The sequence below is a fragment of the Acipenser ruthenus genome, chromosome 16, assembly GCF_902713425.1.
Source record: "Acipenser ruthenus chromosome 16, fAciRut3.2 maternal haplotype, whole genome shotgun sequence".
Classification (NCBI taxonomy): domain Eukaryota; kingdom Metazoa; phylum Chordata; class Actinopteri; order Acipenseriformes; family Acipenseridae; genus Acipenser; species Acipenser ruthenus.
In genome coordinates, this window is record NC_081204.1 from 19,995,475 (window position 1) to 20,019,958 (window position 24,484).

General features: G+C 39.3%; 2 protein-coding genes across 7 annotated transcripts in view; both read left to right on the forward strand.

Moving 5' to 3' along the window:
- Positions 1–18,480, forward strand: part of LOC117412315 (leucine-rich repeat and calponin homology domain-containing protein 2-like) — an 82,908-nt gene extending 64,428 nt beyond the window's left edge. For all 5 annotated transcript variants that reach the window (XM_058989007.1, XM_058989006.1, XM_058989008.1 and 2 more), the window contains 4 exons: positions 9,855–9,967; positions 12,251–12,388; positions 12,776–12,853; positions 13,035–18,480. In XM_058989007.1, coding sequence (XP_058844990.1) covers positions 9,855–9,967; positions 12,251–12,388; positions 12,776–12,853; positions 13,035–13,154 — 449 coding nt within the window. In that variant the 3' untranslated portion in view covers positions 13,155–18,480. The remainder of the gene's footprint in view (positions 1–9,854; positions 9,968–12,250; positions 12,389–12,775; positions 12,854–13,034) is intronic.
- A 4,155-nt stretch (positions 18,481–22,635) lies between these two features.
- LOC117412654 (interleukin-13 receptor subunit alpha-2-like) overlaps positions 22,636–24,484 on the forward strand; it is a 60,682-nt gene continuing 58,833 nt past the window's right edge. For both annotated transcript variants that reach the window (XM_034021186.3, XM_034021187.3), the window contains exon 1: positions 22,636–22,741. The gene's annotated coding sequence lies outside the window, so the exon portion shown is untranslated. The remainder of the gene's footprint in view (positions 22,742–24,484) is intronic.

A 24,484-nucleotide genomic window follows, 5' to 3' on the forward strand; every position in this document is an offset into this window, starting at 1 on the left:
GCCCTGCCCACTTCTGGTGAGGTCATCACGGTTGAAGTACTCCTGGGAATGTGATGTCTACGAGTAACAGGTCCTCAGCTGTGGAAGGCCGTCCAGGTCACAAATGTGTACCTATTGATTTGGACCAATGAGAATACATAACATAGTACGTGTTCTAAATAAATGTAAATTAGCTACGCATTCATGATGTAGGGGCTGGTCATTTTACAGTAGTACCTAGTCACTCCGACGTAGTCGGTTGTAATGACTTCGTATTCACAGCGTAATTACAAGAGTAGCCAATCACCTTCGGATAACATCTATTAGACATGACGCACTTAAATAATCATCAGCAAGGGAACAGCTGAGTGATGTCTTGAGTTAACGCCATTCAAAAATAAAAGAAAAAAATTAATGGATTGTGTTTCACAATCTTATATTTCCTGGACCATGTCTGGTTGCTTATTTTTTACTTTTTTATCTTCGTGGTGCGGTGCCTCCAGCCAAGTTAGCACTTGTAAGTGTAGTGGAAGTTTTCAACCTCCCTTGAACCCAAGTATGGTAAGGGGTTATCCTTCCAGGTCCTTTATCCCAGCCCGCGTGTTGACTCAATGAGGAGACTGTGTAGTTCTTATTCAGACAAGCTTTAATAAGTTTGCAAACTGGAGCGTTCACAGAGTGACACAGACTCTGTTAGCAAATCGCAGAATCGCACCCTGAGCTAATTTTAGAGGCCGCTTATATAGTTTTCTGGAACATCATACAGAAGAAAGAAACTAAACAGTGTAACCATATAAGGATTGGTTATAAAACTTAAAGGAAGTGGAGACCATATAGGGTCACAGTCAGGCTATAGAACAAGAAATTATCTCCATTTCGGAGAATCATAGAGCAGTCATAAGACAAGTACACGCTAGACATGACAGTTAAAATTAGATGAAACTGGTTGCTCCTTGTTACCCGCAAAGTTTGTTTACTTTAGATTCTCATTGGTTCGTCTGAATAGAGAGGTTCATAATAAGTCTCTGATTGGTTGTTGCTACCCCTGTCGGTGGGGGGTAGTTCCCCCCCCCCCCCCCCCCGTGAGTTCCAAGGAACAGCCAGTTTAGTTTAAAACAGATTATATTTTTTATATTTGTTACACACAAAATCATTATTTTCCTTATTACATGCCCTGCTAGTCCTATTGACTTGGGACAGGCTCCAACTTAGACTTAACGTTACAGCCTACATTGTTATCTTAAAACCTATTTGCTTGCTATTGAGCAAGCTTTGTTATCTTAACCTATTTATTTGCTATTGAGCAAGCTAAGCAAGTGTGAAGTTACAAAAATTCCATTACATAAGTTAGTCCCAATTTGATAATACAGCCATATTGAAATGGTAGTAACAGCTGATCCACATTTTCTAACCTGTTTTTTGTACATATTTTGGTCAGATGACAATAAAAAGATAATAATAAATTGTTACGATCTGCGAAAATTACACCCAAAGTTTAGCTTTTAAATTCCGATTAGATTATATACAGTTATTTTGCGGAGTTATTGAATTGAAGAAAAAAAATACGTCCAGATTTTTAAATCTGGAACTCTGGTAACCCTATGCCGACTTCTTGAGACCGACAATGCTGATCAAGACATGATTCCGTTTATATTAACAAAGTACTCAGATGGTGGTTTTTTCTTTTGTGTTTTTTTGTATTTAAAATGTAAGGCGACTTTTAACTATCCAGCTGCCCATTTATTTTGGCAATTTCCATGTTAAAAATGGTCTCTCTCTTCTTTTGTGCAGATTTCATTCTTCGCCCTCAAATAAGCAATTTGGACAGCTTTCAAAACAATTTTTACTTTCTGTTTTTAAATACACACTTTTATTGTTATTATGAAAAAAACAGAAATAGATTATTTCAATAGAACTTAAATAACAACAACGTGTTTACAATTGTAGCATTATAACAATATACAGTGCCTTGCGAAAGTATTCGGCCCCCTTGAACATTGCGACCTTTTGCCACATTTCAGGCTTCAAACATAAAGATATGAAACTGTAATTTTTTGTGAAGAATCAACAACAAGTGGGACACAATCATGAAGTGGAACGAAATTTATTGGATATTTCAAACTTTTTTAACAAATAAAAAACTGAAAAATTGGGCGTGCAAAATTATTCAGCCCCCTTAAGTTAATACTTTGTAGCGCCACCTTTTGCTGCGATTACAGCTGTAAGTCGCTTGGGGTATGTCTCTATCAGTTTTGCACATCGAGAGACTGACATTTTTGCCCATTCCTCCTTGCAAAACAGCTCGAGCTCAGTGAGGTTGGATGGAGAGCATTTGTGAACAGCAGTTTTCAGTTCTTTCCACAGATTCTCGATTGGATTCAGGTCTGGACTTTGACTTGGCCATTCTAACACCTGGATATGTTTATTTGTGAACCATTCCATTGTAGATTTTGCTTTATGTTTTGGATCATTGTCTTGTTGGAAGACAAATCTCCGTCCCAGTCTCAGGTCTTTTGCAGACTCCATCAGGTTTTCTTCCAGAATGGTCCTGTATTTGGCTCCATCCATCTTCCCATCAATTTTAACCATCTTCCCTGTCCCTGCTGAAGAAAAGCAGGCCCAAACCATGATGCTGCCACCACCATGTTTGACAGTGGGGATGGTGTGTTCAGGGTGATGAGCTGTGTTGCTTTTACGCCAAACATAACGTTTTGCATTGTTGCCAAAAAGTTCGATTTTGGTTTCATCTGACCAGAGCACCTTCTTCCACATGTTTGGTGTGTCTCCCAGGTGGCTTGTGGCAAACTGTAAACGACACTTTTTATGGATATCTTTAAGAAATGGCTTTCTTCTTGCCACTCTTCCATAAAGGCCAGATTTGTGCAGTATACGACTGATTGTTGTCCTATGGACAGAGTCTCCCACCTCAGCTGTAGATCTCTGCAGTTCATCCAGAGTGATCATGGGCCTCTTGGCTGCATCTCTGATCAGTCTTCTCCTTGTATGAGCTGAAAGTTTAGAGGGACGGCCAGGTCTTGGTAGATTTGCAGTGGTCTGATACTCCTTCCATTTCAATATTATCGCTTGCACAGTGCTCCTTGGGATGTTTAAAGCTTGGGAAATCTTTTTGTATCCAAATCCGGCTTTAAACTTCTCCCCAACAGTATCTCGGACCTGCCTGGTGTGTTCCTTGTTCTTCATGATGCTCTCTGCGCTTTAAACGGACCTCTGAGACTATCACAGTGCAGGTGCATTTATACGGAGACTTGATTACACACAGGTGGATTCTATTTATCATCATTAGTCATTTAGGTCAACAAATTACAGTTTCATATCTTTATGTTTGAAGCCTGAAATGTGGCAAAAGGTCGCAAAGTTCAAGGGGGCCGAATACTTTCGCAAGGCACTGTAGATAACATAACTTTTTTTTTCCCCAATGGCAGCATCATAATAACATTATAATAATAATTGTGCAGGCATAATCACATTTTTAGAAATCATTTTTGTGCGCTAGATTTCAAAACAGACGCCCTTCAAACTCTCATCAATGTTAACGTCTTTATCTAGCACATATACATCAGAAAATGTTCAATCACGCCATGTACTTAGACAGGCGGTTTAATTTTCAAAGGGTGGAGACATTTTCAGCAAGCACGCAGAAACAAAACATGACAAGAAAAATAAACCGTAAAAACACAGAAAATCACTTGGACCTTGTCATTTGGTCCAAATATCAACATTTTTTAACAAAAGTATTGTAAGGTCCCTTGGGTCATAGAATAGCCCATTTTTGTACGTGTATCTCTAAGCTGAATACATAATAATAATGTTTTAAAAAAATAATCATGTTCCCCAGTGTTCTGAAACAAAGGACGCCAATTCCAAGATGCTACTGTAAAAAATAGATTTGTAATTCATTTTTATAAGAAGAGAGCCAGCTACAGCCAAAAAAGAAAAATCTGGTCCTGGTATGAAGGCACTATAATGCCAGTGCACGCCTTTTAAGCTAGTGTGAGAAGGTCGGTCGAATATCGAAGACTAAACGTCAGTGTGAGGAATGTGGAGCAGAGCTGAAATGCAGGTATAAAACATACTGAACTGAAGTGCTGTATTAAGATAGGGAACAAATTGTAAAGTGTCTGAACTTGGAAACAGTGCCATTCAAACGTGCTCCGAAAACTTTAAGTTTAATAAGGGTCTTGAGAACAAAAGGGTTGATAATTAAACAAAAAAGCAACAGGGAATTGAAAAGGTCACCGTCTCAAGCTGATAAAGGTTTGTTTGTGAACTGTGCAGCCTCCAGTAAAGCAATGTAGACTTTGAGGGTATGGTATGAAGCCATAGTTTTGAGTCCATGTCGAAAAGAAAAATATTTATTTATTTATTTATTTATTTATTTATTGTCTGCTGCATCTAGCACTAGTAGCACAGCGGAGTCTGCATTTACGGTAGATATAGACCCTGTTCGTGCTGAAAATCGAGAATCTGTTGAAGATAATTTAATAATTGTGCAGCAGCTTTCCGATTTCAGACGATGACCTTCACAGTCAAAAAAGCAAGCACGCCATCTTAAGAGTTTGTGACCTTAAGAATTTCCGTGGTTACGTTACAATAATGAAAAACAGAAAATGGATTGTGAGTGTTGCACTAAAGCAGGGCCAGCTGTTGCAGGGAAAACAGATTTTATTTCTGGAACTGACCAAATGAAATTCAGTGCAGCTTGTATGATTGCAGTGGAAGAACTGCATTCACTAAACTTCACTCTCACATTGTGCTAATGAGGAAGAATGGCTTGGAAGAGTCTAAAACGTGTAACAATGATGCAGTATGTGCTGCGGTCATTGCAGTCAAATTACATTTCCATCCTGATTGACTGTGGAAGAGATGTAGCGGGGAGAGATGATGTATGGTGTACTGTAGGTATGTTTCTGCAGGTGTGGTTGTGAAATGTCTGGTAGGCTTAGCTGAACTTGTTCACTGTCATGCACAAGGAACACAATCAAAAATCTTAAACACAATCAAGGATTTGCATGGAAATGTTGACAATGAATGTTCAGATTGGTGGCGAGACACACTAGGTGCTTTTGGAGCTGATGGTGCCAGTGCCAATATGGGTGCTCTCTTCAAAAGTGAAATTGGACAGCATAGTATATCATTGCATTGCTTGCCTTATAGGCTTGAATTAGCAATGTTAAGTACTCAAATGATCGAGAAAGTATATGACATTCTGCAGTTGGTGTGAAAAACGTACAATTTCAGTTCGAAAAGTGTGAGTTGAAAGCAGTTGGTGCTGAGTTAGGCTGTACGATTAGGACACCTTTGGCTGTGAAGACACAGCGCTGGCTTCCTCACACTTATCGTGCATTGTCTTTTTGCTTGCAATCAAATGATGAGAATCTTGCTGCTGGACAGGGACAGTATACTGCTGGAGCACCATGCTTCCACTTCCACAAACACAGACATTAGAGGAAGAGCAAAGCATGTTGTACAGGAAATGGAAAAACTTGCTTTTGTAAGGTTTTGTCATTTTTTACATGGTCTCTTCTCAGAGGTGTCAAAGTTTAGCCTTACGCTCCAAAATAATAGTCTGATTCTTCCCTAAGCTGTTGCAGCAATTGAGAATTGTGTCTTGACAATTAAAAAGTATGAGGGAAAAGCCATTAAGAAATGGCAAATTAGATACATTTTTTGCAGCAAGTGGATTCCCAACCAGAGCCAGATCCACAGCAGCAGGGTCAGTCAGTTCAGGAGAACCCCAAATTATTCAGTGTTTTTCAATGTCTGCCATGATGCATGGCCTGATGATCTTGTAGACTTTGTGATGAACAGTTAGAAGTCTTACTGGATTGGTGTAGTGACCTTTTAGCAAGGAATGGATGCAATGTTAATGAAGTTCACCCAGAATGGAGAATGCTTAAAACACCAGTCAAAGGTCAGTTTATGGATAAATCCTACATTGGTTTATGGGAGGTCATGCTAATAAGAAAACCCTTTTGCACAAATTTAAAAAAGTCTTCTACATTATGTGGAAATCATGCTTGTGCTGCCGATATCAGCTGCCCAACGTGAACATGGATTTTCTGCACAAAACAGAATTAAATCCAAGCTACGCTGTCACTTAATGTTATGTGACAGCTGTTGAAGAGTGTGAGAATCAGTGCAGAGGGCCCGTCCCTTAAAGTTTGATCCAGAGCCTTGTGTTAAGCGCTGGATTTCCTGAGGTAAAAGGAAACAAAGACAAATTACACATCTTGGCCAAGTGATGTAGACATTTGATACTTGACTCAGACTGTGACTAATAAGTAAGATTTGATAGTTGTGTATAGTTCACAGGCTTAAGTTAAGGCAAAATGCCAGTTAGTTCAGAGGACACACTGCCAAAATGCAGAACTGCATGAAATTTGAAGTTCACTTTTAAAGACCCAAAGGTGTCAAATGACAGCATGAGGAAGAACGGTTACAGCATTAGCATGTGAGGACAGGGTCCGTGTCAGAACAGCAGATCACATGGAGGACACGGGCCGTGTCAGAACAGCAGGTCACATGGGGGACAGGGGCCGTGTCAGAACAGCAGGTCACATGGGGGACAGGGGCCGTGTCAGAACAGCAGATCACAAGAGTACAGGGGGTGTGTCAGAACAGCAGATCACACGGAGGACACGGGCCGTGTCAGAACAGCAGGTCACATGGGGGACAGGGGCTGTGTCAGAACAGCAGGTCACATGGAGGACAGGGGCCAGGTCAGAACAGCAGATCACACGGGGTACAGGGGCCGTGTCAGAACAGCAGATCACATGGAGTACAGGGGCCGTGTCAGAACAGCAGATCACACGGAGGACACGGGCCGTGTCAGAACAGCAGATCACATGGGGGACAGGGGCCGTGTCAGAACAGCAGATCATATGGAGGACAGGCAAGGCAGAGCAAGTCCGTGTCAGGGAGCAAACCAGTGAGGACAAACATTACATTTCTGTTTTTGTATATTTTTAGTGTTTTGCTTCTATTATTAAGCAGTTTAATATTTATTTATTTATTTATTTATTTATTTATTTATTAGCAGACACCCTTATCCAGGGCGACTTACAATTGTTACAACATATCACAGTACAAAGTATCATATTATAAAGTATCACATTACAGGATATCACATTACAGAATATCATATTACAGATAAGAGCAGTAGCAAATAAGATCCAATTCAAAAATATGGAAGCAACCATCTTGCTCTTAAAGTTGCGCCCAACAATTGGATTTGGCGCCCAACATTTTTTGGCCTGGGAGCCTTTGGCTCCTAAGGCAAAAAGTTAGTCTGGAGCCCTGCTTTATTGTTAGATGAGTTGGTTAACATCTACAACAGCTCATTGACTAGTATCTTATACTGTAGCAGCAGTTCAAACTCGGAAAGTGTCTTTAAAAGAAGCTTGCTATGGTTTAATGATATGACTTGTAAATTGAAATCTGAGAGTCGTAAACTGGAATGGAGATGGAAGGAGTCTAAACTGCATGTTCATTAATTTGCATGGACAAGCCATCAGGGAAAATATAGCTAGGGCTTCTGGCTTTCGGTTTTAACCGATAAAACACCCCCGATACAAATTATTATTTTTTCAAAATTAAATTGGTGTATAGCCAATAAACACCAGAAAGCACTGGAAAAACAGTGGAAATCGTTAATTAAGTCACATTGACCACCCCTTTCCCATTAAAAGATAAAAATCTACTATAAAAAAAACATTTACCAGTGCAGCTGGACAATGTAAGAACATAAGAAAGTTTACAAACGAGAGGAGGCCATTTGACCCATCTTGCTCATTTGGTTGTTAGTAGCTTACTGATCTCAGAATCTCATCAATCAGCTTCTTGAAGGATCCCAGCGTGTCAGCTTCAACAACATTACTGGGGAGTTGGTTCCAGACCCTCACAATTCTCTGTGTAAAAAAGTGCCTCCTATTTTCTGTTCTGAATGCCCCTTTATCTAATCTCCATTTGTGACCCCTGGTCCTTGTTTCTTTTTTCAGGTCAAAAAAGTCCCCTGGGTCGACATTGTCAATACCTTTTAGAATTTTGAATGCTTGAATCGGATCACCTGTTCAAGACTGAACAGATTCAGTTCTTTGAGCCTGTCTGCATACGACATGCCTTTTAAATCCGGGATAACAGGGCAGCAGTGTGGAGTAGTGGTTAGGGCTCTGTACTCTTGACCGGAGGGTCGTGGGTTCAATCCCAGCTGGGGGACACTGCTGCTGTACCCTTGAGCAAGGTACTTCACCTAGATTGCTCCAGTAAAAACCCAACTGTATAAATGGGTAATTGTATGTAAATAATAATGTGATATCTTGTAACAATTGTAAGTCGCCCTGGATAAGAGCGTCTGCTAAGAAATAAATAATAATAATAATAATAATAATAATAATAATAATAATAATAATAATAATAATAATAATAATAATAATAATAATAATAACCCCACATGTCGACCTGTTCCTATCCAGTTTTAAATGACTTTAGCATAACAGAGGCAGAAGTGTTAAAGGGCCAACAAGATGCTCGGATATATTGTGAGAAGTGTTGAATTTAAATCAAGGGAAGTAATGTTAAAACTCTACAATGCATTAGTAAGACCTCACCTAGAATATTGTGTTCAGTTCTGGTCACCTTGTTACAAAATGGATATTGCTGCTCTAGAAAGAGTGCAAAGAAGAGCAACCAGAATAATCCCGGGTTTAAAAGGCATGTCGTATGCAGACAGGCTAAAAGAATTTAATCTATTCAGTCTTGAACAAAGAAGACTACGCGGCGATCTGATTCAAACATTCAAAATCCTAAAAGGTATAGACAATGTCGACCCAGGGGACTTTTTTGACCTGAAAAAATGAAACAAGGACCAGGGGTCACAAATGGAGATTAGATAAAGGAGCATTCAGAACAGAAAATAGGAGGCACTTTTTTACACAGAGAATTGTGAGGGTCTGGAACCAACTCCCCAGTAATGTTGTTGAAGCTGACACCCTGGGATCCTTCAAGAAGCTGCTTGATGAGATTCTGGGATCAATAAGCTACTAACAACCAAACGAGCAAGATTGGCCGAATGGCCTCCCCTCTTTAGTAAACGTTCTTAAGTTCTTATTCTTCGTTTTCATTTATCACGGTAATTGAGCCAAACATGATCAAGTGAAGTTAGATAACTCTGTGATTTAGTAGTGAGGATTTCCTGTGTCCCGTGTGGTGTATATTGGAGGTGTGCATGTGTGTTCTCACCCCAAAGTTTCCCGTGTGGTGTATATTGGAGGTGTGCACGTGTGTTCTCACCTGAGTTTCCCGTGCGGTGTATATTGGAGGTGTGCACGTGTGTTCACTACTGTAAATGTATTGGCATTCCAGAATAGACTTTCAATCCCAAAAATCAGGTAAAGGTTTGACTATGCAAGACACCCCAAGTGAAAGGGGGGCCATATGTTTTCCATTTATCTTCTGGGATATAAATGACTAAGATTCAGACCTGCATATCAATTTAAAAAATGTTTTTAGTTACTTGGAAAAAACCCGGTAAGTTTTTGTAGTTGTATCCGTTTTGGCAGTCATTAGCACTGCCTGGACATGTTGGTGTGTTTTATTCAATGAGGTTTAGTTAAGCACATCTGTTTCATAGCTCTGAGTCACCAGTTCCAGGAATCTTTTATTGTAGGGAAGCTTGACAATTCAGTGGTGAGCCAGCAAATGTTATATTGATGGGTCTTTTTTGTTTACTGCCCTTGAGATTCACTGCCTTTTCACATGTCAGTTTTAGTTTCCTTCATTTTCAAATGCGGAACATTTGTTACCGATTACGATTCACAGCACAGATTTGAGCCTGTCCATTTGTTTTTATGTTCCAGCATTCACCCGACCAAGCCGGCATGACAGTAGCTCTGCAGACCCCGGGTTCACCATGCGGAGGAAAATGGAGCATCTAAGAGAAGAGATGGAGCAGATCCGGCAGCTTCGCCATGTACGTTTTATAGTTTTTGTTTTTGTTTATTTGTTTTTTTTAAAAAGAAGAAATTAAAAAGAAAAATATCAAGGCTCAGTAGCTCAAAAACATTTCTTAAACTTGATCAGCCCCATTTAACCACCCAGCTGCTCATTTATTTAGGCAATTTCCATGTTAAAAATGCTCTCTTTTTTTTTTTTTTGCACATTTTTCATTCTTGGCCCTCAGATAAGCAATTTGGACAGTTTTCAGAACATTATGACAAATGGAAAGTATTTACAGTATTTCAATAGAACTTAAATGACAAAATAACAACAATGTGGTTACAATTATAGTATTATAATATAGATCACAACATAACATCATTTTTTTTTCCCAATGGCAGCATTATATAAGTATAAATAACATTTATTTTTTACAATGGCAGCATTATAATAACATTATAATACCTGTGCAGGCATATCACTTTTTAGAAATCATTTTTTATGCAATAGATTTCAAAGCGAACACCTTCAAACCCTCATCAATGCTAACGTCTTTATCTAGCACATCAGAAAACTTGCGTCGCAAATTTTCAATCACGTCATATACAGTATCTTCCCCAGTTCCAGGTACGGGTGTATAGCGCTGTTATATAAATTATCTGTGAAATGTAGGTACAATAAATAATAAATACAATAAATAAGTCATTTTGACCAGTACCAAACCTGACAAGGCTTCCTTACAACCTCTAACACCAACAAATAAAGAAATCTCCTCGTTTTATTCTCTGTAGATACACAGGCATACATTTTTCACTCTCAGCTGTGTGTATACAGATGACCTGGTGTGTCAATAACATTTCTTAGGGACTGCTGTCATCTGCCAGTAAAAAACAAAACTGCATACACTTTTACAATACAGTTCTTATTTTTCATTGAAGCACGTTAAAAAGACTTGTTAAACTTTGCAGATGCACATATAAATACCTGCACGGTATTCTCACGGGAGTAACAAATTTGGACTCTCATGCGCGCCACGTAAAAATCACGGGATAAGCAGCTGTGTAGTTAAAACGGCATTTTACCACAAGGCAAAGGTTTGCAAAACAAAATTCAAGAAACTGAGGTGCATGAAAGAACTCCATCACTTTTAAAACTCATATATGCAGCAGCTTCACTGACATGCATCCACCTTCTACAGCTAACACAGTTCAAAGGATCTGCCCTGGCTGCCTGTGCTGCTGTGCGGATCTCCTCAGTGCATGTGTGTCTGTGCTGCTGTGCGGATCTCCTCAGTGCATGTGTGTCTGTGCTGCTGTGCGGATCTCCTCAGTGCATGTGTGTCTGTGCTGCTGTGCGGATCTCCTCAGTGCATGTGTGTCTGTGCTGCTGTGCGGATCTCCTCAGTGCATGTGTGTCTGTGCTGCTGTGCGGATCTCCTCAGTGCATGTGTGTCTGTGCTGCTGTGCACATGTCCTCAGTGCATGTGTGTCTGTGCTCTGGGGCACATGTCCTCAGTGCATGTGTGTCTGTGCTCTGGGGCACATGTCCTCAGTGCATGTATGTCTGTGCTCTGGGGCACATCTCCTCAGTGCATGTGTGACTGTGCTCCTGTGCACATCTCCTCAGTGCATGTGTGTCTGTGCTCTGGGGCACATCTCCTCAGTGCATGTGTCTGTGCTGCTGGGCACATCTCCTCAGTGCATGTGTGACTGTGCTCTGGGGCACATCTCCTCAGTGCATGTGTCTGTGCTGCTGCACACATCTCCTCAGTACATGTGTGTCTGTGTGCTGCTGTGCACATCTCCTCAGTGCATGTGTCTGTGTGCTGCTGTGCACATCTCCTCAGTGCATGTGTGTCTGTGTGCTGCTGTGCACATCTCCTCAGTGCATGTGTGACTGTGCTCCTGTGCACATCTCCTCAGTGCATGTGTGTCTGTGCTCTGGGGCACATCTCCTCCGTGCATGTGTCTGTGCTGCTGGGCACATCTCCTCAGTGCATGTGTGTCTGTGCTCTGTGGCACATCTCCTCAGTGCATGTGTGTCTGTGCTCTGTGGCACATCTCCTCAGTACATGTGTGTCTGTGTGCTGCTGTGCACATCTCCTCAGTGCATGTGTCTCTGTGCTGCTGTGCACATCTCCTCAGTGAATGTGTGTCTGTGTGCTGCTGTGCACATCTCCTCAGTGCATGTGTGTCTGTGTGCTGCTGTGCACATCTCCTCAGTGCATGTGTGTCTGTGTGCTGCTGCACACGTCTCCTCAGTGCATGTGTCTGTGCTGCTGCACACATCTCCTCAGTACATGTGTTTGTTTCTACAGAACCTTGAGTCCAGGCTGAAAGTCATGCTGCCAGATGATGTCGGTGCTGCTTTGATGGATGGCGTCGTCCTTTGTCATTTAGCTAATCACATTCGACCTCGTTCCGTGGGCAGCATTCATGTGCCCTCCCCAGCAGTGGTAAGGACCTGACACTAAAGTCAGGGGGTAGAGAAACAGTGTACTGTAGCTGATCCATGTCTCTCCCATGGTCAGTTCAGCATGGCTGGCTTATAGATTACAAACATTTACAGTACTCTGATTTGATGAATTTACATTGTTAATCGCACTGCCTTCTGGTGACCTGACCTCTGTGCAGGTTGTGTTGTAATATATTTCTGGAGGTCTGGACAGAAAAAAATTGATTATCTGTTATAATTGCTGTAGGGAACACCCCTGCCTGGTTCCAGTTAGTTTGATAATAGAGGATTTACTCTACCTAGTGCATTTTCAAATATTTTATTGAATTCTTAATTCGTGTACCAATCTAAAATAATGTCTCACTTTTTTTTGTTTATTTTATTTCAGCCTAAGTTAAGTATGGCGAAGTGCAGAAGAAATGTTGAAAACTTCTTGGATGCGTGTAAGAAGCTGGGTGTTCCACAGGTAATGCATCACGCTCTATATGGGATATTTCTGAGCTTCAGTTTCATTCTCAGCAGGTAGACAGTAACTCCTCTCACTGTGCATGTACAGCAGAACCCCACTGCTGGCAAATCACCAAAAACATGACTGCTTGTAGAGGCGTGAGTTATTCCACTAATTCAAGCTCTTTTACTTCTTCCAGGAAAAACTGTGTTTGCCTCACCATATTTTAGAAGAACGAGGAATGGTAAAAGTTGGCATAACGGTCCAAGCTCTTCTAGAACTGCCCGCATCACGACCGACGCAGCTGTCTGCTGTGTAGTGCACCACTGTTAATATTACTTTCAGCCTTGAGTTCATTACTGTTTGTGCACAAAACACTGTCTTTGCCAATATCTGAAAATATGATGTAAATACAATCCCAGATTTGATACCTGGAAAGGAACATACCACACTTTCTGTCATTTTATTTTGCTTATTAAAGACAAAATAGTTCCAAATGCAATTTTAAAGTTATGGATAAACTACCCATGGTTTTAATAATTATAGAAACTCAATGGTAACGTATACACAAAAAAAAGAATTCCGGAAAAATGTTTCAACAAAGTCTTCAGCTGTTCAGGCAGTGGTCAGTTACCAGATTTGATTTGATTAACTAATACCCTGCTGAGATAAAGCACAGCATTTTCCACCTGTCAACAGCAAACAAATCATTACCCCAAAAAATAGGCGATGCCATCCAATGGGGATCTATCCTGACTGGGTAGAAGTCGACCAAATCAGCCCCTAAATATGAATCGCTCTGTAGTGTTAGCAGGAGGGCCAGGCTCAGCAGGTGGCCGCTGTCCAGAATATTAATTCAGATACGTAGTTTACATTTTTCCTGTAGTGTTCAGCAACGAATGGAGAGAGGTAATGAATGGTATGCATTCATTCAGTGAGAAGTGCCAATCTAGGTGCTTTTTATGCTTACACTTGAAGTGCTTGTGAATTTGGCATTTAGCATTTCCTTAGTTATTTATTTTTGTCACATTGTCCATCACAGGAGGGTAGTTTCCAAGCTGTACTTTTGAAAATACAAAAGTTTTTTTTTTGTTTGTTTTTGTTCTTCTTTATCATGCTGCATACAGTTTTGGAGAAAAAACAATCTGTACATTAAAGTATTTGTATTTTTAATTTGAAAACTCTTTTAAGAACAGAACATCAGACCTGCGGATGCCCTGTTCATTGTAGATTCATTGTAAAGAGTGATTGGCATTGGTTATTGAGTTAATGTGTCCTAGCTTGTGCTGCCAGAGCCCTAGAAAACCTTTAGTTATACAAATTAATATTGTATCTGGTAAAATAAGATGTTTGAACAGAAAGCTGGTAAATATTACTGCTTTTTTTAAATTTCCAAAAGTGAAATGAAAGATTTTATGCTAAAATATAAACCTTTACCTGCATTTAAGGTAGAGGAGCCTTTTACAAAGTACTCAAAAACCAGAGCTCTTAAAAATACAGCCCTGAAACTGCACTGAGTCACTGATTCCATTAGAAATCTTTATTTTCACTCTCCTTTAGTAGTCTTTCCTCTGTCATCTCCAGTCTGGATTATTTATTATACTGAAAAGATTCATATGGGATTTAGCAAATGTATTAATAATACCATGGTAATTGATTTTATATAACCCTAATAAGTAATCCAGTACATCTTCTGGGATATCGGGTACTTACTTGTTTTGTGTTTTACTTCATCACTTTGAAAAACTGTTAAGCTGACAAACCTTTTTTGTATTAGTTGTATAGGGGGCTGTAGAGAATGCACTGCAGTGGATCACCTGCTTATGATACTAGCTGTATGATGTAGAGAATGCACTGCAGTGGATCACCTGCTTATGATACTAGCTGTATGATGTAGAGAATGCACTGCAGTGGATCACATGCTTATGATACTAGCTGTATGATGTAGAGAACGCACTGCAGTGGATCACCTGCTTATGATACTAGCTGTATGATGTAGAGAACGCACTTCAGTGGATCACCTGCTTATGATACTAGCTGTATGATTTAGAGAACGCACTGCAGTGGATCACCTGCTTATGATACTAGCTATATGATGTAGAGAACGCACTGCAGTGGATCACCTGCTTATGATACTAGCTGTATGATGTAGAGAACGCACTAGCTGTTAGGTGTTTGACATATCTTTAAATGTCACTTCTATATGTTTTATTGGGTCCTCAATGAAATGCTGTGAAACTTGGAAATGTATTTTAGTTTAAATTCATACTGTGTGTTATGTTCTGAAATAATATCTGAGGATATTTTAAAGTCCATGTTCATGTACTACCACACACCTGGACCCTTCTTTGCGAACACATGACACTAATTCATAGATAATCCAAATGGAAAAGTTCAGGTTTCATCTGATTAGACCCCTTCAGATCTGGGCGAGGTGAATCATCATAAATATACTGTCACAAAGCTGTCTTTAGCATTCTACACCAAGCATTTCAATATTGATTTAATATAGTCAATTCTCATTAATGTGAATTTCAAGGGACCAGCAAAGAAAATTGTCTTATCAAGAGTCTAAAGCCAAGTGTATACTGTCAGTTTTTATTGAAGTTTCATTAACACTGAATTCAAATGTTTATTTCAGAACAATGAAAAGTATTGTACATTTAAAAGTTCTGGGCATTTTATAAAAAATATGGAGTATTGAGTAAATCGGAAACGCTGAAGACTTGCATCCACAGTTTGCTGTTCATAAGCCTGTACTGTTGCATCCCAGTTTTTCAGATGCACAGTTTGCTGTTCATAAGCCTGTACTGTTGTATCCCAGTTTTTCAGATGCAGTTTGCTGTTCATAAGCCTGTACTGTTGCATCCCAGTTTTTCAGATGCAGTTTGCTGTTCATAAGCCTGTACTGTTGCATCTCAGTTTTTCAGATGCAGTTTGCTGTTCATAAGCCTGTACTGTTGCATCCCAGTTTTTCAGATGCAGTTTGCTGTTCATAAGCCTGTACTGTTGCATCCCAGTTTTTCAGATGCAGTTTGCTGTTCATAAGCCTGTACTGTTGTATCCCAGTTTTTCAGATGCACAGTTTGCTGTTCATAAGCCTGTACTGTTGCATCCCAGTTTTTCAGATGCACAGTTTGCTGTTCATAAGCCTGTATTGTTGCATCCCAGTTTTTCAGATGCAGTTTGCTGTTCATAAGCCTGTACTGTTGTATCCCAGTTTTTCAGATGCAGTTTGCTGTTCATAAGCCTGTACTGTTGTATCCCAGTTTTTCAGATGCACAGTTTGCTGTTCATAAGCCTGTACTGTTGCATCCCAGTTTTTCAGATGCAGTTTGCTGTTCATAAGCCTGTACTGTTGTATCCCAGTTTTTCAGATGCAGTTTGCTGTTCATAAGCCTGTACTGTTGCATCCCAGTTTTTCAGATGCAGTTTGCTGTTCATAAGCCTGTACTGTTGCATCCCAGTTTTTCAGATGCAGTTTGCTGTTCATAAGCCTGTACTGTTGCATCCCAGTTTTTCAGATGCAGTTTGCTGTTCATAAGCCTGTACTGTTGCATCCCAGTTTTTCAGATGCAGTTTGCTGTTCATAAGCCTGTACTGTTGCATCCCAGTTTTTCAGATGCAGTTTGCTGTTCATAAGCCTGTACTGTTGCATCCCAGTTTTTCAGATGCACAGTTTGCTGTTCATAAGCCTGTACTGTTGCATCCCAGTTTTTCAGATGCAGTTTGCTGTTCATAAGCCTGTACTATTCTTGTATCCCAGTATTCATGGGAATGTTTTGAAATCTGCAGCAGCATCTTTCTTTTTCTTGTACAGTGGTGCGTTATCCACCGCTTTCAACATCTCAATTTTTGTCTGCAAGGATAGTGCATGTTTTTGCGTGAACACTATGGCAACTCAATATGCATCATGGGATCTGTAGTCCCTAAACAGCACTAAAATACAGTACATGCATACATTTCCCAATATCCTTTCCACTCAACTGTTCAAACTAGGGCATTTAGTTTTATTCACATTTTTCTTACGTGGGAGGGCTCCAAAATATTTTGCACTAACAGGAAATCTGTGTTAAGTGAATTCATATTATAAGTAGTAATTTACAATAAGTGACTGCTAAATTTGGCCGGGACTCTGTGGGAAATTCTTACTGTCAGAAAATGTGTCAAATGAGAGTTTGTTTGAACGAGATTGTATAAATAACAGAAATGGAGTACAAGGAGCTCTTTGCTTATGTTTCTGATGTCTTCAGACAGTTGTGATCACTCTCACATACCATAAATACATTTATAGATTTATTATTGTGTCATTCTCAATAATATTTTCAACAAAAGACATTTACAGTTGCAGACAAAAGTATTGGCACCCTACGTGTATTATACCATAATTCAAGGTAACAGATTAAGGATTTAGCAAACTATAAACGCTTTTTAATAAAAACAAAATACAGAATTTCTAGTAATCTAACCAATTATATTTCTAAAAAATCAAACAAGCTTATTTCAATATGTTCCACTTGTTGGTGAAATCTGGGCCCATTCTGTCTTGCATATTTCCTTCAGCTCAGACAGATTGGATACACAATAGTTGGCTAGATCTTTTTTCAGATCAGTCCAAAGCATTTCTATTGGATTGTGATGTGATGATTGCAAAGGTCATTCCAGAAATGTTGTTTTTGTTTTCTTAAATTCCAGAGATGACTTAGTCGTGTGGCTTGGGTCGTCGTGTTGGAAGATAAACTGTCTGCCAATCAGCCGATGAGCAGATGGAACCATTGTACTGTGTAGAATGTTTTGATACATGGCTGTATTCATTCAATCTTCAATCACATGAATGTCTCCAGTCCCTGAACTGGTAAAACAAAACACCCTGTATCATGATCATACCACCTCCATGTTTATTTTAGACCAGAGGATTTTGTTGAATGTTCTTTGAAAGTGTTTTGCAGCGAGGTCTACGTCTACAGCTCTTCTGTGTTCAGGTGCCTTTGTACAGTTCTTTCATGCACTACTATGCCTGATGATTCTAAATCTTTCTTAAGTCCTTGGCTGTTAACCTTGGATGTTTTTTGCAGCTCGGACTATTCTCCTACCTGCTGTACCAGTGGGTGTTCTTGATTATTGCTCTTATTGTGGATTTTGATGGTTCATATTTCTGAAGCCATTTCCTTTGTTGTAGTTTTGCTACGAGTGCTTTTCTCAAAATTGAATCCAACTCCTTTTTCTTGACCATCATCTGCTGTGTTGCCAAAATGTTGTTCTTCAACAGGGGTTGGAAATAGTGAGCTCTTTTTCCAGATAATAACTTTTAGAAAGCGGCTTTGTTTGCTGTGTAATGGTTTTCAATCAATTAATATATTTTTGAATTAGTTCTATTAAATTTTTACAGACTTTTAATGTAAAGGTGCCAATATATTGTCGTAAACACATATTTGAAATTGCTTGAGTGCTTTTTATAAAGATTGTTTGTTAAACTATCAGAAATTGTGTATTTTGGTCTTTTGTCATAATAATCAGTGGCTAATGTTCACTAAATTCTTGTATTTGAATGATCTTATATTAAGTATAGGGTGCCGATACTTTTGTCTGAAACGTGTAGCATTCGAGTGAATTTCAAGTTCCAGGTTACTTTTTTTTTTTTTTTTTACTAAACTTAAAATGTAAGTGACGTTTTGTTAAGCATTTTAAAAACTGCAGCCATGTTTATGTATTTAATTGCACAATGAGGTTTCTAAGAAGGGAGCATGTGTGTTTCTCGTACATCTATTCAGCTTATTGCACAATAGTGTCTGCATCGCCAATATCTCATTGTATACACTTCCTTAAAGCATCTTAAAAAGATAAAACTTCAATTGAAACATGTAAAATATACTCTGCTGCCATAGAAAAACAAATGCCTTTAAACAGATGGGAATCTTCTATGGCATTTTAAATAACTGCATTTATTTAACTACAGTTCAATCTACTTTGTGTCTGTTTCACTTTAATATTGTAATATTGTGTTTTTCCATTTTAGGTTTCATGATGTAAATATTGGGGGATATGAATTTATTTTAATTTGTGTGGCGTGGATCAAAGATGACTTTATGTTTTAGTTGTAATGTTCCATTGTGGTGACATGTGTATTTATATCATGTATTTATATAGATCCTTGTAGCAGTATTTACCAAGGGTTAAACATTCCCACTGGAGCCTTTAGCCCAATTTTCTTCTGTTGAAAATCTTTTGTTTTTCTGAAGTTTATCTGAAGGGCATTTTTCAAGGAAAACAAATATTCTCAGCGCAGTGAATGTCTCGGCACTCCTTTGAGTCCAGGTGTCTTTCTTTTGTGTTGATGACAGCATGAAGTCAGCACATTTAACTTTTAGAATTTCTACTAACATTCTTTGTCAGTGTCTTTGTAATGTGATGAATGGATAAAGAAATGCCTTCCTTAAAACAGTTCACATTTGTTAAGGGCACTGCAGTCTGCCAAGTAGGACATGTGGAGGAGTTTCTGAACTGAACAGGTTGTGGAGGTTCTTGTGTATGTGTATAGCTCTGATAGGTCGCCTTTTGTAATTCACATAAACATTCCTTATGTTGCTTGCACCTCAACATTTTGTGCTCTGTAAAATTGCCCCACATTTTCTAGTACAACCTTGTAAAATAATGTAATCTTTGCTTTGTTTCAGAGTTTTGCTGTTATTTGAGCTTCCAAATGTAAATGTCCCTTTTTAAACAACAGAAAAGCCTTCTGGTGTCTGTGTATATAGTTTTGTTTTGTATGAAAACTGCATGCCAATAACACATTTGACCAATCCTGAGACTGTGTACATACACTCTGTATAAAGTTCAGGATGTTTCTTAAAAGGTTTCATGGATAAGAAAAATAAAATGTTCTTTTCCAAAGTATGTCTGTTTGACTTTGTTACTCGTCCCCTCATCTCACTCTGAATCATGTTGCTTGGTTTGGGGTTTTAGTGCTGGAAAGTTATACAAGTCATGTAGAACATACAGTAAATGCTAGACAAAGAATTACTCGCATGTAGCTGCTTTGTATGATCTTCATTCATTATGGACACCAGACTGAACGCCTCCCCCCAAACCACAATAAATCACACGTTTTAGAAGGTTTAGTGGACGTCCTCCGATCCCACGACCAAGCCAGCTTACTCTTTCGCATCCAGGAACTCGAGAGCGGATGACGATGAGCTACCGGCCTCTGGAGGACAAAGGCCAGCCGTACAGGTGTCTGCCTGAGCTCACTGGGCACCTGGCCAGCAGGGTCCTCTGCAGCGCGATGAGGAGAAACAGTCCCTGCTGGTTTTGCTTTCCTAACCCACGGGAGTGCCAGAGGCAATGCGACGCTCCCTTCGGAATCCCCAGGGAGTTATTTTTGACCCTGCTTTGAGGACCACTTCTGGTCATTCACTAAGATTTCTTTCTGGCACCTGATAAATATGGCTAGATTGAGGACTATGGGGACACTGAAACATTTATAATTCTTTGTTTAAGGGCCTCGTTGAATAGGTTGCAGCTATGCTGCCCCCTGAATACTTACTCATACCAAGTCTGTTCATCATATTTCTCCAGTTTTAAGATTACTACACTGGCTTCCAGTGAAGTGTCATATTGATTGTAAAACGTTCCTCACTTACAAGGAAATCCATGGTTTTGGTCCTGCCTACCAGCATGAGTAAGGTGGCTCCGTGTTGATCAGGACAGTTTGGGACAGTTCAGGCTTTTCAACTTTCTGGTTGCTTTTACCTGTCTCGGGTACCATTCTTTCCTTTAAGAGAAGCAGGACTACGCTTACCAGAATGCATTGGTTTGTGAGTTGAAAAGCCTGAACTGTCCCAAACTCCCAGTGAACACGGAGCCATATGGTCACCTTAAGCATGAGTTACTTATTCCTTACAAACCAGCTCGTACTTTGAGATCCACTGATTTTGAACCTGATTTGAGGGCATTTAGTTCTCAAACTCTTTGCTTTGGAACTCACTTCCAGGTTCAGAATGCCAAATCAATCTGCATTTTTAAATCTAAGTTAAAGCATTTTTTTAAACTTGGCCTTTATTAGTGGGCCCGTTTAGAGCTGTTTCTAACCTGTTATATTTTTTGTAAAGCACCCTGGGGTCCTTCTTCATGAAGGACTCTATTTCAATAAGATTGGTATGGTAAAAAAGATGGAGTGTCTTGGTGCATGCACAGATTTGTGACCACAGTGAATGACACACACACACACGTTAGACGTGTATTTGATTTTAATGGTACCTATATATTGCTGAACAAAAAGACTGGTGAATGCTTCTGTGTGTGCTGCACTCCTGTCATGAGGGGGCGCAGTTGGCACACAGTTGCATCCATGAGTTTGAGTTCATATAAACGTGTTTTATATAAGAGAGACGCGAGACGAACATGCCTTGTGATGAGCTTGCTCTTGAACTACACACACTAGAACCAGTTTTCTGTTTTAGAAGTCGACATAGAGAGAACACTCCTGCTCTATTGCAAGACTGAATGCCTTCTGCTAATGACAGGATCCACTGGGTTATTCTCCAAGGATGCCAGCACACTGTGTTCTTATATGTCTGTATTTTAAATGAAATCTGTATTTCACAGGTGGTTCCGCTTGCTCTGTTTTATGTGTCCGTGCATCCCAGAATCTGCAGGGGATCATCACTAATCAGGAATGTTGCTCCTACTTCAGGCACTAGTCTCAGGAGAATCTCCCTGAATACCGTTACCTGGGGGCTAGCCCATAGCGCTCTGTACCACCCTGACTGATCTAAGACTGGTTCCTTTTAATAATGGAGACATTTTGTATCAGAATACCTGCATCCTTGATGCTTCCTGGAACATTATTTTTCTGGTTTGCTTATAAAATGTCCTCCTGCAGGCATCCTGTTTATTTTGTTGTGCCCTTCTGCTGATACAATCTTGGCACCAACCTAAAAAATATAATCTCTTTTAAACATTTATTTTATTAGATTCTTTATCTTCTTTGCTTTGAGTGGTGGCAGTGGGCGTTTTGGCAGAGTTTCCTTTTAGTTCATACATCACTAAAACATGAACAGACTATAACTCCCACCTTTTAATCTTTTTTTTTGTGTGTGTGTGCTTTTTTTAGCTTTACATTTTTTAAATGTAGAATCGTTCCCTGAATCTGCTCCAGCACATGAGCTCCACTTTCTCCCAGTACAGTACTAATGCAGTTCTTGTGATTTGTCCCAAATGCCCCCAGCTCCCTACAAATGGAGCTGTGAGGATCCAGTCAAATACAGCCCCCATCTTTCACTATCTTACGGAATGTGTTTTGAATACAGGCAGGCCATTTCCATCTGATAAAAACTAATGCAAGCCAACTGATACAAACTTTTAAAAACATCATGGTTGTACCACACTTCATATGGAAAACACAAGAACCCATTTCTACCTACTGTTTAAACTATGCGTTGTACATGATATTGGATGTATTTTACCTATTGATACACCTGGACAACAACCACTTTTCACAGTATAGAGCTCCTTCTCTGACCCACCTATTTTAATGATGGCACTTCTATCATTATATGCTTTTTAAAAGTACTGAATAACAAAAAAATCAGATCAAATGCTAACTCTGTAAACAATAGCACCTGTATTGCAGCAGATTGTTTAAAAGCTGCTATAAAGGACAGTGACAATATCATTTCAATTGAATCAAAGAGCCTGTGCCTTTTAAAGTTTCTAAGCAATAAATGCCATGGCTGGAAAATGAGTTCCTAGAGTCGACCAGCAGGTAGAGCTGTGAGACGACATGATTGTATAAATGCTGTCCTGTTATTGTAATGACTTCCATGGAATTGGAAAGCTTGCTGTTACTGAAATACCCCAGAGCTGTGCCCTCTGAATCACTTGCCTTCTTTGAGTAGTCTGTACAAGGTAAGTTCATTTTTGGGTGATCTTGAACTGCTATACAGAAAACAACACAATAAACTGCATTTAGCAAAAAAAAGGGGTCTTTATTTTAAGATCAGCATAGTGTCATTATCCCCTTTCTTAAGGGTTGTATTGCTTACTATTGTAATAAGATAGTAAAAAGCTGCAGTTTACAAACTAAATACACTTCATTGTTCTGCTGAAATTGTTCTAAATAAACTTCATTGTTCTGCTGAAATTGTTCTAAATACACCATTGTATGCTGAAATTGTGTTGGGGGTTATTTGCTAATAATGCTTTATTTTTTAACATTTGATTGGTACTTAGCTTATGTACATAAGACATGTTGTCTTTGTTGTTAAATGTTTATATATCCTAACACTGTATATCTTGTTACTGTGTGTATAAAGTAATATAAAAAAAGAGACTGCTATGGGTTTGTGTCAATGCCCCTAGAGAAACAGTAGTACAATTTTTTTAAGAATCCTTCTTAATAATGTCTCCTTATTCATTATGTATATGAAGACAGGGATTTTTATAACAAGGTGTAGGTGTGTGTGTGTGTGTGTGTGTGTGTGTAGCGTCTTGGTAATCATTAGCAGTGGTTTGCTGGCACTGCAGAGCGTGGCTGTGATCATGTAGCGTGTTTAACTCTTTAATGTGAGCACGCTCATTGCTGACTCCATGCTTTAAAACATTTCCTCTGGACACTGGAACTTGATTTTCATCTGGTGGTATCTTAAGAAGCGTTGCCTGTATTGCTGTTTTAAACATGAAACTCTGAATGACACATTTTGATGATTGAAAGCTGTACTATGTGAATGTTCCCGCTAGCAGAGTTGCCCAGTGATAGCTCTGAAGGTTCATGGGTATGGTGCTTCACAATTAGCTGTAGAAGGGCAGTGTTATCAATATGTTGCACATGCTGGTATTTGAATTAGTGTGTTTTTTTAAGGGAACTTGTGTTTTACTTTATTTTATTGATTTTTTTTTTTTTTTTTTTTTTTTTTTTTTATTTAAATAATACCAGTGTCAGGGGTAATACAGTATTCTGGGACGGTCGGAAAAGCAGCTCAGCTGCTAGTATTCTGTGTGAATGCAAACCGTGTGAAGCCTGTGATGTTTACCTGCATCGGTACTTACATTCTGCAATCAATGCAATCTGCAGGACAATCATTTAAAATTTCAGATTACAGGTTAATCTGGAGTATCCAGGTCCAGATTACAGGTCAATCCAGAATAGCCAGGTCCAGATTACAGGTCAATCTGGAAATTTGAAAATCCAGATTACAGGTCAATCTGGAATAGTCAAATCCAGATTACAGGTCAATCTGGAATTTGCAAAATCCAGATTACAGGTCAATCTGGAATAGCCATGTCCAGATTACAGGTCAATCTGGAATAGCCATGTCCAGATTGTAGTAACTAGAGCATACTGTAGTGTGTTGCTGTAGTGAAGTTCTTTCAAATCTCTATAATAAAATGAAGTAGGTTAAACTGTTTTGAGGAAAGCAGCTGTGTGTGCATGGTTCATGTTCTGTAAAGTGAAGGCAGCTGAACATAGACAGATTCTTCAATAGTGTAGGCTGTGTTTAATTGTCACGCTTAACTTTTCAATCAGAGCGGAGTTCCTTTGAAAAAGCAGTTCCTTGGAAGTAGTGCACAATCTGTCGGAAGCTGGGAAAAAAAAGTAATTAAAGTGGATATTAGAATGAGTTCTTTGTTACTGTGTATGTAGTGTGTGTA